The 15,964-nt window shown below is 41.8% G+C and overlaps 1 protein-coding gene across 1 annotated transcript in view; it reads right to left on the reverse strand.

Annotated features, from left to right (window-relative positions):
- Window positions 1-360: 360 nt before the first annotated feature.
- atg4c (autophagy related 4C, cysteine peptidase) overlaps window positions 361-15,964 on the reverse strand; it is a 40,863-nt gene continuing 25,259 nt past the window's right edge. Inside the window, exons 8-11 of the mRNA XM_084309631.1 lie at window positions 12,624-12,702; window positions 11,728-11,810; window positions 7,406-7,525; window positions 361-1,387 (exon numbers count right to left, since the gene is read on the reverse strand). Coding sequence (XP_084165757.1) covers window positions 1,217-1,387; window positions 7,406-7,525; window positions 11,728-11,810; window positions 12,624-12,702 — 453 coding nt within the window. The 3' untranslated portion in view covers window positions 361-1,216. The remainder of the gene's footprint in view (window positions 1,388-7,405; window positions 7,526-11,727; window positions 11,811-12,623; window positions 12,703-15,964) is intronic.

Here is a 15,964-nt window from a genome sequence, read left to right on the forward strand (position 1 = left end):
ATTCTGTATTTTTGTATGACAACTAATAAAGAAACTTGAACTTGTTTTGTGAGCTCGTCGTCATTGTAAATTAGGGTAAACTCAGTGTCTTAGGAGCTGAAACAAAGGTTTGAAATTAAATTTTATTAAATTAAATAAGTCCTCTCTCAGCGAAACCCATGCTGATCTTCATACTGGACAGTTGCAGTTCCAGGTAGTTAGCCACAAAGCTAATGTGAAATCAATGGGGCCAGTTCCAGCTAGTTAGCCACAGAGCTAATGTGAAGTCAACGGGGCCACGCTCCAGTGTGTACAAGCGACAACATAATTGGCGAGTAGGAAGTAAGGCTACGACTCCAAAATGATGACCTTACCCTTTAATAGTTCCCCAATGTTTTGGATAGAATGATCAACATGCTTTTATATTGACAACAACTCCAGCCAGAGTTATGGCTCATAGTAGAATATTTCTAAAATATCTAAAACAACTAAACTCAAGTTTCAGGAAGTTAAAACAATGATCAGAGATTAAAAAAAAAAAGGTTCTAGAACCTAAAATGTTAATGACGTGTTCCTCAATATGTAAAGCAAGGCACCAACACTAGCGATTTCCTGTGTAGCTCAATGGGGGTTCAGGGGTTCCGTTCCCTTGTGTAGCTCAATGGGGATTCAGGGGTTCCATTCCCTCATGTAGCTCAATGGGGATTCAGGGGTTCCGTTCCCTCGTGTAGCTCAATGGGGATTCAGGGGTTCCATTCCCTCATGTAGCTCAATGGGGATTCAGGGGTTCCGTTCCCTGTGTAGCTCAATGGGTAGAGCATGGCACTCACATATCCAGCGTTAGGGGTATATGCTGCAGGTACTGTCCACCAAGTACAAGTACTGTTATTTGACTGATCCAGAGACAGTAGTAGTAGTAGTAAATGAGGTGAAAAATATTAACAATGAAAATAGGAAGTGAGAGAGGTGAGAGACGGCAGGGATATCAGAGATGAAGTCCAAGTCCATAATTGTCTAGTCTTTAGCAGGAGTAAATTTCTCTCTCTCCCTCTCTCTCTCTCTATCGTGCTCTCTCTCTCTCGTGCTCTCTCTCTCTCTCCCTCTCGCTCTCCTGCGCGCTCTCGCTCTCTCGCGCTCTCTCTCTCTCTCTCTCGCTCTCCTGCGCGCTCTCTCTCTCTCTCTCTCTCGCTCTCTCACGCTTTCTCTCTCTCTCTCTCTCTCTCTCTCTCTCGCTCTCTCATAGCAGGACAAAGTCCCCGGCCGTGGCCGTGGTGGCGGTGGTGGCATCTCTGATGAACGGCCACTCTCTCTTCTCCTGGGCCGGGTCGGCTGACAGGTCGTAGTCCCGGCTGTGACCCGGCATGAAGGTGAACGCAGGGTACCGCTCCCTCGCCGACGGCTGCAGCACCTGACAACACAGAGACACAGAGACCAGGTGATCACTGACATCACAGAGACACAGAGACCAGGTGATCACTGACATCACAGAGACCAGGTGATCACTGACATCACAGAGACACAGAGACCAGGTGATCACTGACATCACAGAGACACAGAGACCAGGTGATCACTGACATCACAGAGACCAGGTGATCACTGACATCACAGAGACACAGAGACCATGTGATCACTGACATCACAGAGACAGAGAGACCAGGTGATCGAATTCACAAAGGGATTGCGCGGCTTTTTCTGACACAAAGCCTGTGCAAATAGCTCTGAAACGCAGTTTGCTATTCACAAAGGAAGCACAACGGGTGAAATGAGGTGTTAACTGCGTTGCCCTCAGCATTGCGTCTCGGTGCGTCGGTGCTATTTGCGACTATTTAAATGAGGTAATATGGGCGGAAGATGTGCCCCTTTCTATGCAAATGAGCCTCATCGCAAAGACACTCCAATTCACAAAGATCGGCGCTAATTGCCACACGCAGTTAACCTCTTAAACCTGAGCGGTCCGGTATGAGAATGACATCACGCCATAAATCCATCTCTACGGTATGAATGAATTTAATAATGTTGCGTTTTTTTTTTCAAAAGTAGCCAAGAGTAAAGACCCTAGCCCTGTCAAAACAGCAGCCAAAGTGTATCTTTTCAGCACTACGTTTGTTTACCAATGATTTTACGTGTTATTATGTGAAATATGAGTTTATAGAAATCTCAGGGCATCGAGTCGGAAAAAGGCGAGGTTTGATGCGAGGATTTGGCACAACCTAACTTGAGGGTAGTTTTTCAGAGAAAAGACACAGGGCTTTCAACAGGCTTTCGAATGAAAAAAAATAATACACTTCCCAGCTCACGCCAGCCCCTGTCAATCATCTGACTTTTTTTTTTATTATTACAAACCTGAACGTTATTGCCATAAATTTGAATGCAGTTAGTTTCTCTACCTTTCTGTGAATGTCTAGTAAAAAACGGCATTGCAATCTGATGAAAAATGGCGGAGAAATTTACATTATAAAAAAGTAACTGTGCTTACAGTAGATTTCATTCACGGTTTGGTCAGGGGCGCTTGGTGGCACTAAATCCAGATTGAACTCTGCCATTGGAAAGGGGAGATTTGGCCCGATCCATAGATGTGCGACTTGGCCATTCTGTTTTTATATCATTTCCATTTTTGTAAATAAAATGCTTTGTCTCCCAAAACCTACAAATGAAATCTGCCACAAAAAGCCCCACACTCCAAAGCTCCAAAGCAAGTATCTCATCCAGACAAGGTACAATAAAAACATAAAATGGATCTAGTTTTCAATTTCTCCCAAATCACATAAGAGACAAATTATTTCTTCCTCTCGGGATCCACTGAACCGTCCTGTTTAAACAGGAGCATTATTGAACTCATATTTGACTGTATACGATTATTATTTGACTCTATACGATTATTATTTGACTCTATACGATTATTATTTATCTCTATAAGAGTATTATTTGACTCTATACAAGTATTATGTATCTCTATACGAGTAGTATGTATCTCTGCAAGAGTATTAGTTTACTAGAAGTGTTATTTGACTTTATAAGAGTATATTCAACACCAGCTCACTGTGCATTTGGGTCCACGATTTTAAATGTACTCTGATAAGAGTCAAATATACAGTACAGTACACTGTGATCTTTGTGTAGAGAATTGTTCATTGTTAAGAGAAATTGTTAAAAGCTTTTCTTAAAATTGCTTGGTAAGTAGGAAAATTGTAGATATCATAAAAGACCCCAGCCACCCCAACAACAGCTTGATCCAACTGCTGCCTTCCGGGAGGCGTTACCGCAGCCTCAGAGCCAGGTCCAGCAGCCTCAGAGCCAGGTCCAGCAGAAGCAGAGCCAGGTCCAGCAGCCTCAGAGCCAGGTCCAGCAGCCTCAGAGCCAGGTCCAGCAGCCTCAGAGCCAGGTCCAGCAGCCTCAGAGCCAGGTCCAGCAGCCTCAGAGCCAGGTCCAGCAGAAGCAGAGCCAGGTCCAGCAGCCTCAGAGCCAGGTCCAGCAGCCTCAGAGCCAGGTCCAGCAGCCTCAGAGCCAGGTCCAGCAGCCTCAGAGCCAGGTCCAGCAGCCTCAGAGCCAGGTCCAGCAGAACCAGAGCCAGGTCCAGCAGCCTCAGAGCCAGGTCCAGCAGCCTCAGAGCCAGGTCCAGCAGCCTCAGAGCCAGGTCCAGGTCCAGCAGAACCAGAGCCAGGTCCAGGTCCAGCAGAACCAGAGCCAGGTCCAGGTCCAGCAGAACCAGAGCCAGGTCCAGGTCCAGCAGCCTCAGAGCCAGGTCCAGCAGCCTCAGAGCCAGGTCCAGCAGCCTCAGAGCCAGGTCCAGCAGCCTCAGAGCCAGGTCCAGCAGGCTCAGAGCCAGGTCCAGCAGCCTCAGAGCCAGGTCCAGCAGCCTCAGAGCCAGGTCCAGCAGAACCAGAGCCAGGTCCAGCAGCCTCAGAGCCAGGTCCAGCAGCCTCAGAGCCAGGTCCAGCAGCCTCAGAGCCAGGTCCAGCAGCCTCAGAGCCAGGTCCAGCAGCCTCAGAGCCAGGTCCAGCAGCCTCAGAGCCAGGTCCAGCAGCCTCAGAGCCAGGTCCAGCAGCCTCAGAGCCAGGTCCAGCAGAACCAGAGCCAGGTCCAGCAGCCTCAGAGCCAGGTCCAACAGGCTCAAGGACTCGTACTTCCATCAAGCCGCATCAGACTCATCAACACTACTTAGTCATTCATATTTGATTGTATATAATTATGTATTTAGTATTTTAAGTATTTTAAGTACCTTACGTTGATTTCATTCTACTGTTGCACTTGTTATATTAACTCTCTCAGCACGTTCACCTTTTTCATACATCATTATTATGCTGGTTTTATTGTGTTTTTGTGTATTGTATTGTTCTATTGTGTATTTTATTACCATGCTGTCGGTCGAGGGGGCAAGACCCAAGAATCTTGCTCTTTTTTGTATATAAATATGACGAAGATGCAACAATAAAGCTGAATCTGAGATATGCCCTCTCATTTTCATTCAAATCTATATCTTATCCAAAGAGATGATGAAATTAGTTTTTATATATTTGTCGTGATCTCATTTATTCCTTATATCTTTATCGTATCAAATATATATATATATATATATTTATTTTGTTCTTATTGAGGGGAACATTGCGTTAAGTGAATATTTACCAACCCTCCCATTATCCCTTGAATCTACAGTTAATATTTGGTATGTATTTCATAGATAGAACTGAGAACAGAAACAGAGATTTAAACACACTGGTACAATGTGCAAGATCCCTCTGTGGTCATTGGAGAAACAGAAATAGCAGAAGTAAGGTGTAAATAGAGATAAATAAGGTGTAAATAGAGATAAATAAGGTGTAAATAGCAGAAATAAGGTGTAAATAGCAGAAATAAGGTGTAAATAGCAGAAATAGCAGAAATAATGTGTAAATCGTGAGAAATAATGGATAAATAGCAGGAATAAGGTGTAAATAGCAGAAATAAGGTGTAAATAGTGAAACACAAGGTGTACTGTAGATGGTGAGAAATAAGGTGTAAATATCAGAACTAAGGTGTAAATAGCAGAAATAAGGTGTAAATAGTGAGAAATAAGGAGTACATAGCAGAAATAAGGTGTAGATAGCAGAATAAGGTGTAAATAGCAGAAATAAGGTGTAAATAGTGAGAAATAAGGTGTACAAATAAGGTGTAAGTAGTAGATATTGAGAAATAAGGTGAAGATAGTGGGAAATAATGTGTAGATAGCAGAAATAAGGTGTAAATAGCAGAAGTAAGGTGTAAATAGCAGAAGTAAGGTGTAAATAGCAGAAATAATGTGTAAATAGCAGAAATAAGGTGTAAATAGCAGAAGTAATGTGTAAATAGTGAGAAATAAGGTGTGAATAGCAGAAGTAAGGTGTAAATAGCAGAAGTAAGGTGTAAATAGTGAGAAATAAGGTGTAAATAGCAGAAATAAGGTGTAAATAGCAGAAATAAGGTGTAAATAGCAGAAGTAAGGTGTACATAGTGAGAAATAAGGTGTAAATAGCAGAAGTAAGGTGTACATAGTGAGAAATAAGGTGTAAATAGCAGAAGTAAGGTGTAAATATCAGGACAGCAGGCACCCACATCTGGTAAATTATCTTATTATCTTACCTTCTCCTTAACTTTTTAACATTAGCCTTAAATCTTTGCGTCATCAATGAGGATGTGTTTCATAATTCATCCCACAGCAGGTATTTATTGTTTATTATTTATTGGATAGGATTCTTCTTCCTGGGGTCCACACATAAAACAAAATCACATTAAATTACAACCAATGTGCATGTCCTCCTGGTTTTACCCTCAGAATGACCCCTGGAAATAGACATTTGAACATTAATATATATTTTTTTTATATGTAAATATAATAACATTTAAGATGTGCAATATTGCCGTACAAAATGGGACAAAATCAATGTGACATAATTAACCATCAGGAACAAACGTTGAAATTAATGAAGACATTTTGAAAAAAACTCAGATGTAACCCCCCCCCCCCCCCCCCAAAAAAACCTGATTACTCTAATAATTTTGTATGTATAACTTACACAAGGTTGGTGTGATTTACTATACTGTGTACTATTAATTAATATAGGAAAATGCATATTAAAATGGCTGTTTCACAATTAAAAAGGGTACGTTTAGGAGAGTTTAACCTCTGCTACGCTTGTGGTGTCTGTTCTCAGGGCAGCCGATCAGAGAGGAAAAGGGAACAGTCACATTCATGGCTAAATGCTGCCACCTGCTGGTGGAAGGCTATAACACTGCAAGGTGAACCAACTACAACATGAAACAAACAAAATTAAAACATGCACTCTCCGCCATATTCACTACTTTGATTGCTCCCTAATTTCTCCATTAACACTTTACTTGAGCCATACATCTATAACATAATTTAAGGATATATACATACAATCCTAACGCAGTATGTGTTTAATAATACACATAGCTGACAATAAGTCCATATCAATAACCACACATATTAGCTGACAATTAGCTCCATATCAATAACAAGACTAAGTTATGAATCTTATGAAAGCTTCATATGGGAATATAAAATGTTATAAGCCAATTATAACACGCTTTTAATCGCCTATACACTGTAATGGGACATTATAATATATTATAACAGAATGCCTTAATTAGGCTGAATGTTCATCACTTGCTTTTAGCTGTGACATGGAAACATGGCAATAACTAAATGTTTATGGTTCATGGTCATACTAATATTAACAGTTATATATCAATAATTAATATGATCTATATTCACAAGCAGTTTCCCCTGAATTCTATTCGCAATTTGCGGGAAACATTTAATAATTTGTAGACAAAAATACAAAAATACAGAAAAACACGGCTTACCCAGAGATCTGAGCTGCTGGAGCTAAACATAGTAAATATAGACTGATTATATATCTATAATATATTCAGATATAGACTGGGTATATATCTATATATTCAGATATAGACTGGGTATATATCTATATATTCAGACTGATTAGATATCTATATATTCAGATATGGACAGAGTATAATATTCAGATATAGACTGAGTATATATCTATATATTCAGATATAAGAATATATTAGGTAATTCTCAGATACCGATACCCTATTTTAGCTTGGTATCAGACCAATATCCCATACCAGAATCAGTATTTTAGCCTGGTATCAGACCAATATCCGACACCAGTATCACTATTTTAGCCTGGTATCAGACCAATATCCCACACCAGTATCACTATTTTAGCTTGGTATCAGACCAATATCCCACACCAGTATCACTATTTTAGCTTGGTATCAGAACAATATCCGACACCAGAATCAGTATTTTAGCCTGGTATCAGAACAATATCCCACACCAGAATCAGTATTTTAGCCTGGTATCAGAACAATATCCCACACCAGTATCGGCATCAGTATGGTTTGTGGTGGTCTCTCCTACCTTAGAGACCTCGTGGCAGATCCTCTCGTAGTCCTGAGCGGTCCTGGAGTAGAACCCTATGGTACAGCTGGGGTCCATCTTACTGAAGGACATCTTCTTGGGAGAGGGACAATGATAGGACTAGGGAGACGGAGACAATAGAAATCACAAACTAGAGACAAGGGACGGCATCAGAATAGATTGAGCTACTGTGATCCCAATCCCATACATGTCAAGGACTACCTTTAAAATGTACAAAGTTACCCGGTTATATTCTGGTTGTGGTCTTATGGTCCATATACTCAATTTCTACCTGCCTACTACTACTGCTTACACTATAATCATAACTACCTAGCTCAAACTAGAGTCTACCCATATAACTGTTGTATGACTGTATGATAGCATACAATATCACAGATATATCCATGTCTGTCTGAATATACCTGCATATAATCCTTTCTATATACCTATTTATACACCTGCATATAACCCATATAACTCTGTATGATAGCATGTACAATAATGCTGTATATACTGTATACATATATTTATATTTACTGTATATATATGTATCTACATCTGTCTGTATATACCTGCATTAATCCTTTTTACAACCCTGTAGATACTGTATTTATATCTGTACATATCTTAAAGATCCCCTCCACTCAAAACTCAAGACATGTTTTTATGTTTAACTCTTGGAGGCATGACTTTGACTATACAGATTGTTATTTATGGTTAACTCCTCTTGGAGGCGTAACTTTGATTATACAGATTGTTATTTATGACTTTGACTAAACAGATTGTTATTTGTGACTTTGACTAAACAGACTGGTATTTGTGATTTTGACTATACAGACTGGTATTTGTGACTTTGACTATACAGATTGTTATTTGTGACTTTGACTATACAGATTGTTATTTGTGACTTTGACTATACAGATTATTATTTGTGACTTTGACTATACAGATTGTTATTCGTGACTTTCACTACAGATTATTATTTGTGCAGAATTTGTCACCAGAGCATCTTTTCCACACTCTTCCTGTGGAGAGGGAGAGTTTCTCTGTATGTCCATGAAATCTGAGTTGCATGTGTGATGTCACTAATAGGTTGAACCTATCATGGTCCAATATGTGGTGACTTGACACCTTTATCTTCAGCGACACAGAGAGCTGAGTAGATATTGACATGTCTTGAGAGAATATAAGATGCCGACTTGGGATTCCTGGTAAATATCAATGGATGCTTGTTTTCAATTAGCATATTCATAGAGCCTTGCATCTCAATGGAGGTCGAAGGTGTAAGAGATGCTGCTAAGCTATTTTCAGTAGTTAATAAAGTAACGAGGAGGCAATGCCTGTGTGAGTCTTTGTTACATATTGTATAAGTAATATATTTATATTCCGTATCGGTAAAAGTCCAAAACAAATCACAGCAACCGGGAGTCAAACTAACAATGATTGTGGTCGCCACTAGACTAAGACACCCACCCACCCTGATACAAACACAGCAATACTATGATGATGATGATGATGATGATGATGATGATGATGATGATGATGATGATGATGATGATGATGATGATGATGATGATGATGATGATGATGATGATGATGATGATGATGATGATGATGATGATGATGATGATGATGATGATGATGATGATGATTCATTTGAACATTTAACGGTTATGGTTATGGTTAAGATAGAAATGTAGGTTTACGGTTATGGTTAGTTTAAGGTAACAGTAGGGCTGACCCCCTATTAGTAGATTAGATTAGTCGACTAATCGGTCGAAAGGAGTCGTAGTCGACTGCCAACCTCTTAGTCGAATACAAAAAAATAATAAATAAAAGATTGTTGTTTTAAAATTTAGCTGAGTTTAGTGCACATATGGCCCTGGGATAAAAACTAAACTTCAGTCTGTTAGTCCAGGTGGGCATGACGCTGAAACGCCTGCCTGAGCGCAGCCGCACGAGGTGCTTGTTGCCCGGGTGGTGTGGGTCCTTCAGTATTTTTACTGCTTTTTTGAGGCAGCGGGAGTTGTATAGTCCCTCCAGTAATGAACACACTAGACTAGACAAATATCAAGATATATCCATCAGTGGACCAATTGCATGCTTTTGCAGAGGACAAGAAGCCTTCAGTCGACTCCTTCAGACATTAACACTTTGATCGCCATGGTTAAATTCATAATTTACCATCCCTAGCCAGCTCTATTTGTCTATGGAGAAGTTCCCCTTCTTTGCAGGGCTATAACTTTTTAAATTGTATTGCTAAATTGACATTATTATGGCCCATTCAATGTCCTATATCTATTGTTCAGGGTGTAGCAACGTTATACTTTTTCATTCACATATTCATACTAAAATACGGTCTAAAGTATAAGTATGTTTTTATCGTTTTCTGCAGCTTTCTCCAGAACTTGATTTATAGCCCTAAATGCATTATATTGATGATCAAATACAGTTTGATAGCGATCGGTGCCAGATAAAAAATTTCAACTGCACGTAGTTCTAGAAGTTACTACGTATGATCTGATGTTGACCGGATGGGCGGGGGTTCGTTTATAATTCCGTGGGCAACGTTATATCATTCATCTAGTGTGGGTGATATGATCATTAGAGCAGTTAGTATAGAGGACATTAGAAAATAACGCTGAAACCCACCGTAGCTTCCTCGCGCCGTTGGCAGATGAGCGTGGAACAGAATTTTTTCTATTATGGGATGGAGAAATACCCGATCCATTTCCAGGTTGTATAATAGTATATACGTCCAAATCATGTTGTTTATCGAGTTATTGGCAACGGATCGCTATGTATTGTGTCGAGCTCGAGTCCCGGGACCTATAGCGAGTGATCGGACCGAATTGAAATGAGCACCAGCTTCTACATCCTGTTTCTCCCCTGGGCGATCCCCCGATCGGCCACCAGATGGCGCTCATGAACCGTTAGAGAGTTGAGTGGAGCTCAGCAGTATATCTCAGGTCCCCGGGGGAGAAATATGATTTCGATCACAGATTTTTGAAATATTGATATCAAAGACGTGTTACGGCGTCTTCGGCAGAATGAGCATGGCGGGGAAAGACGAGTTTCGGCGTCTCCGGCGATTAAAGTGTTAAGCACCCCCACAGCCCAAATGGAATGATAAAAAAAAAATATATATATATATATTTTTTTGTCGACTAATAGTCGACTAACGGCAAATTTTGGCCAATCATAGTCGACTATCCAAATCCTTAGTCGGGGACAGCCCTAGGTAACAGTATGGTTATGGTTAGGGTTATGGTTAGTCTAAGGTAACAGTGTGATTAAGGTTAGGGTTAAGGTTATGGTTAGTTTAAGGTAACAATATGGTTATGGTTATGGCTAGTCTAAGCCTTAGACTAGCCATAACCCTAACCTTAACCACACTGTTACCTTAGACTCTAAGGTAACAGTGTGGTTAAGGTTATGGTTAGTTTAAGGTAACAGTGTGGTTAAGATAGATAGAAAGTTAAGGTTATGGCTAGTCTAAGGTAACAGTGTGGTTAAGATAGATATAAAGTTAAGGTTATGGCTAGTCTAAGGTAACAGTGTGGTTAAGGTTAAGGTTATGGCTAGTCTAAGGTAACAGTGTGGTTAAGGTTAGGGTTAAGGTTATGGCTAGTCTAAGGTAACAGTGTGGTTATGGTTATGGCTAGTCTAAGGTTAGGTGAAGCTATCAGAAAAGTGTGTCTTGGTAGTCTTGAGGTAAAGGCACTTGCCTCCCATGTGAGTGTCCTGGGTTTGTTCCCCAGCAGGGGAACTCAAACGTTTTCTGAAAACGTTAAAAGTTAAATATCTTTGAATATGTAATATATGTACGTATTTTGTAAACTTTATTTACATATTCTGGTGTGAGAACAGCCTCTCAGCAGCCGCTGAATCAGTCGTATAGGTTCTTTCCCCCCAGTGTGTGATCTGAGAGAGGCGATCTCCACGGTGTTGTCACAGTAGAGACACAGTAGAGACACAGTAGAGACACGTTCCCTCCGGCTTGCGCTGTTGTCACATTATACGCAGCGGCAACAAGAACTTCCTCTGCAGCCGCCCTGCAATGATAGATGCCGCTTTTTATACCTTCCTGCTGAAATATTCAGAGTGTCCCGGCTCTGTACCTGAGACTAGATGTGCAGTATTTCTCTGAGAGCGCGGCAGGCCTCACGTGTCCTGCGCCGCAGATAAATCAGAGGCCGGGGAAGCGGGGTAATTGAGCGGAGGGGCTGCTTTAAGATTCATACCCTTAAGTACTTACAGAAACTATTAAATTCACATTACACAAGGCCCAGGCGCGCTCCCCGAGTGTAATTTCACATTACCCAGAGAGGGGAATCGCTGCCGCGGTTGCTGACGTCCACAAAAGACTGACAATAATGAGGGTCCATGTAAATCAAGCTGTCATCTGCAAGGACAAAACAAAAGACAAGTTATTCAAAAAAAACATCAGATTATTACAAAACGCTGCTTTTGCTTCTCTCTCTCCCTCTCTCTCCCCAATTTCTATGCAGAGCAGCTCAAAGTCATCCTGCTGTTGCTGCGGCCGCCGCACCTCAGAGTCAATATGCCTCCCGGAAGGTTGCCGCTTTTTAATATCCTCCCCGAACCGGATTAAACTCTGCATAATCAAAAACATTGTCGTACAAGCGCCCGCGCTAAAAAGGAGGGCTGACGTAAAATTTTTGCGCAGGGAATTACTTTTACAAACACGCAATTACACCCCGGACATTTGCATATGATGAATGCACGCGGTGCCGGTCGCGTCCCGGCGGGGTGCGAAACGCATCGCTTGTCATTTAGACATCAGGCGACGGTGGATCTCAAATGGGGGAAAATGTAAATGCGTAAATATTGACTGCCGGGATGTACAACTGAAGGTTCCTGCGGCCCCCTGAAGGTGATGGAGAGTGGCTCACTTTGTGCAGCTCTGGGGAGTTCAATTTATGCATGGAGTCCTTATGGAAATCAATTACGCAGACCCACAAACTTGGGGAGGTTTACTTGTGATGAATGGGAGAAGGCGTTGACGGGTCAGAGGAGCCTTCTCCTTCCTCCTCGCTCCTCTCCTCATGCAAACAGGAATGCATTAACTTACTTTGTCTCTTTATACAGAGGATGAGGGAGGGGGGGGGGTGGCGGGGGGGGTTGGTATTATGCAAAATTATCTCCTCATTCACACCAACTACTTGCTTTTTTCCCCCTCTGGGCAAACACTCACCTTGAAATCCTACAAAGTAACAGGCCTGTCTGGGCTTTCCTCCAATGATCCCTATGCAGTACTCAAGACTCAGGATGCCCTGGATGGAAAGACAGACAGAGAGACAGATGGGTGGACAGACAGGGAGAGAGATAGGGAGAGACAGACAAGATAATATACTTAATTTATTTGTATTGTATACAGTATATATATATATATATATATATATATATATATATATATATATACGTATACAAGTCAAGTCAAGGATGTCTTTATTAATTGGGGTGTCATAGCAGCATGGGGGGTATAGGCAGGAACGATAATAATAGATAATGGAAATAGTAATAATATAAATAGTAGAACATAGAACTAATAGTGGAATGGCAGAATTCAATCAGTAATAATAATAATAATATATAATAATAACATGATATATATCGTAGTAGCACGCTGCACCAGAGTCCATGCAGTGTTTAGTAATTGAGGCCCTGTTTAGACGGAAACGCTAGCAGGTGAATCCGCAAAAATATTTTTTCGGATGTGCCTTTTGTTTATACGGCAACGACGTTTTTACGGGGAGAAACCGCAAAAAAAGTGAGACCACCTTCCTGGGTGGAATTCCTAGAAACGATAAACCTTTGCGCTATCATCTAAACTGTCAAACCGCATAAAACTATGACAAAAGGGTTCTCAAGGCTCTCGTCGCGCGTACTGCTTACATCACAGGCATGCGCCAGTAGCCTAGAAGCGTAAACAAAGCATGTCTGATTCTATCCATGGCAATCACCTGAAGGCTACATTGGCAGTACTTTTAAATACACAAGAATCTGTCCCGCGGCTATCGCAACTATTAGTGACTGGAGCCACTGTCTGTGAGTGACTCTGCTTTGGTCCAATCACATTCCCCCACCCACAGTCTGCGAATCAGAGGCAGAGTAGGGCGGATCTTCACAGCACGTCATGTGACATATGCGCCAATCGTGTGACAGCGGGGCTCCGTCGTCTCGAGTCTTTACAGCCTCGTCTGCACGCAGAATTCCATCCCAAAACACTAGTCTAAACGCAACATTAAAAGTGAGACCGCAAGTCGACTTTTGCGGTTTCTGTTCAGACTCTCTCCGTCTAAACATGGCCTAAGAGTCAGACAGTCCTAACAGTTCTCAAGTTCTACAGCCGTTAGTTCTCCAACTACTGGCAGCGGACCATGCCCACAGCTGTATAGTTCTACTAGGTGACCTCTGAGACAGCTGTATACTTTTACTAGGTGACCTCTGAGACAGCTGTATACTTTTACTAGGTGACCTCTGAGACAGCTGTATGGTTTTACTAGGTGACCTCTGAGACAGCTGTATGGTTTTACTTTGACCTGTGAGACAGCTGTATAGTTTTACTAGGTGACCTCTGAGACAGCTGTATGGTTTTACTAGGTGACCTCTGAGACAGCTGTATGGTTTTACTTTGACCTGTGAGACAGCTGTATGGTTTTACTAGGTGACCTCTGAGACAGCTGTATGGTTTTCCTAGGTGACCTCTGAGACAGCTGTATGGTTTTACTTTGACCTGTGAGACAGCTGTATGGTTTTACTTTGACCTGTGAGACAGCTGTATGGTTTTACTAGGTGACCTCTGAGACAGCTGTATACTTTTACTAGGTGACCTCTGAGACAGCTGTATGGTTTTACTTTGACCTGTGAGACAGCTGTATGGTTTTACTAGGTGACCTCTGAGACAGCTGTATGGTTTTACTTTGACCTGTGAGACAGCTGTATACTTTTACTAGGTGACCTCTGAGACAGCTGTATGGTTTTACTAGGTGACCTCTGAGACAGCTGTATGGTTTTACTTTGACCTGTGAGACAGCTGTATAGTTTTACTAGGTGACCTCTGAGACAGCTGTATGGTTTTACTTTGACCTGTGAGACAGCTGTATAGTTTTACTTTGACCTGTGAGACAGCTGTATGGTTTTACTTTGACCTGTGAGACAGCTGTATGTTTTACTAGGTGACCTGTGAGACAGCTGTATGGTTTTACTTTGACCTGTGAGACAGCTGTATAGTTTTACTTTGACCTGTGAGACAGCTGTATGGTTTTACTTTGACCTGTGAGACAGCTGTATGTTTTACTAGGTGACCTGTGAGCGCCCGCGTCCACCTGCCGCATATTACTGGGCGCAAGCGTCTTTTGTCAATTGTTCCCAATGAGGACAGAGCGTATGCGGCCGCATGCTGCGGCCTATAGGAAATGCGCTGCAGTCGGCTTCTTTTTTCAGCGCTTTTCAGCTTTTTTGTGCGGCCGCACCCAGCGTTTAAAGTTGAAACTTTCTGAACTTTTCAGAGCGATTACTAGGTGACCTCTGAGACAGCTGTATGGTTTTACTTTGACCTGTGAGACAGCTGTATAGTTTTACTAGGTGACCTCTGAGACAGCTGTATGGTTTTACTAGGTGACCTCTGAGACAGCTGTATGGTTTTACTTTGACCTGTGAGACAGCTGTATGGTTTTACTAGGTGACCTCTGAGACAGCTGTATGGTTTTCCTAGGTGACCTCTGAGACAGCTGTATGGTTTTACTTTGACCTGTGAAACAGCTGTATGGTTTTACTTTGACCTGTGAGACAGCTGTATGGTTTTACTAGGTGACCTCTGAGACAGCTGTATACTTTTACTAGGTGACCTCTGAGACAGCTGTATGGTTTTACTTTGACCTGTGAGACAGCTGTATGGTTTTACTAGGTGACCTCTGAGACAGCTGTATGGTTTTACTTTGACCTGTGAGACAGCTGTATACTTTTACTAGGTGACCTCTGAGACAGCTGTATGGTTTTACTAGGTGACCTCTGAGACAGCTGTATGGTTTTACTTTGACCTGTGAGACAGCTGTATAGTTTTACTAGGTGACCTCTGAGACAGCTGTATGGTTTTACTTTGACCTGTGAGACAGCTGTATAGTTTTACTTTGACCTGTGAGACAGCTGTATAGTTTTACTTTGACCTGTGAGACAGCTGTATGGTTTTACTAGGTGACCTGTGAGACAGCTGTATGGTTTTACTTTGACCTGTGAGACAGCTGTATAGTTTTACTTTGACCTGTGAGACAGCTGTATGGTTTTACTTTGACCTGTGAGACAGCTGTATAGTTTTACTTTGACCTGTGAGACAGCTGTATGGTTTTACTTTGACCTGTGAGACAGCTGTATAGTTTTAATCTGACCTGTGAGACAGCTGTATAGTTTTACTTTGACCTGTGAGACAGCTGTATGGTTTTACTTTGACCTGTGAGACAGCTGTATGTTTTACTAGGTGACCTGTGAGCGCCCGCGTCCACCTGCCGCATATTACTGGGCGCAAGCGTCTTTTGT

This window comes from Notolepis coatsorum (genome assembly GCF_963971535.1).
Source record: "Notolepis coatsorum genome assembly, chromosome: 3".
Classification (NCBI taxonomy): Eukaryota; Metazoa; Chordata; class Actinopteri; order Aulopiformes; family Paralepididae; genus Notolepis; species Notolepis coatsorum.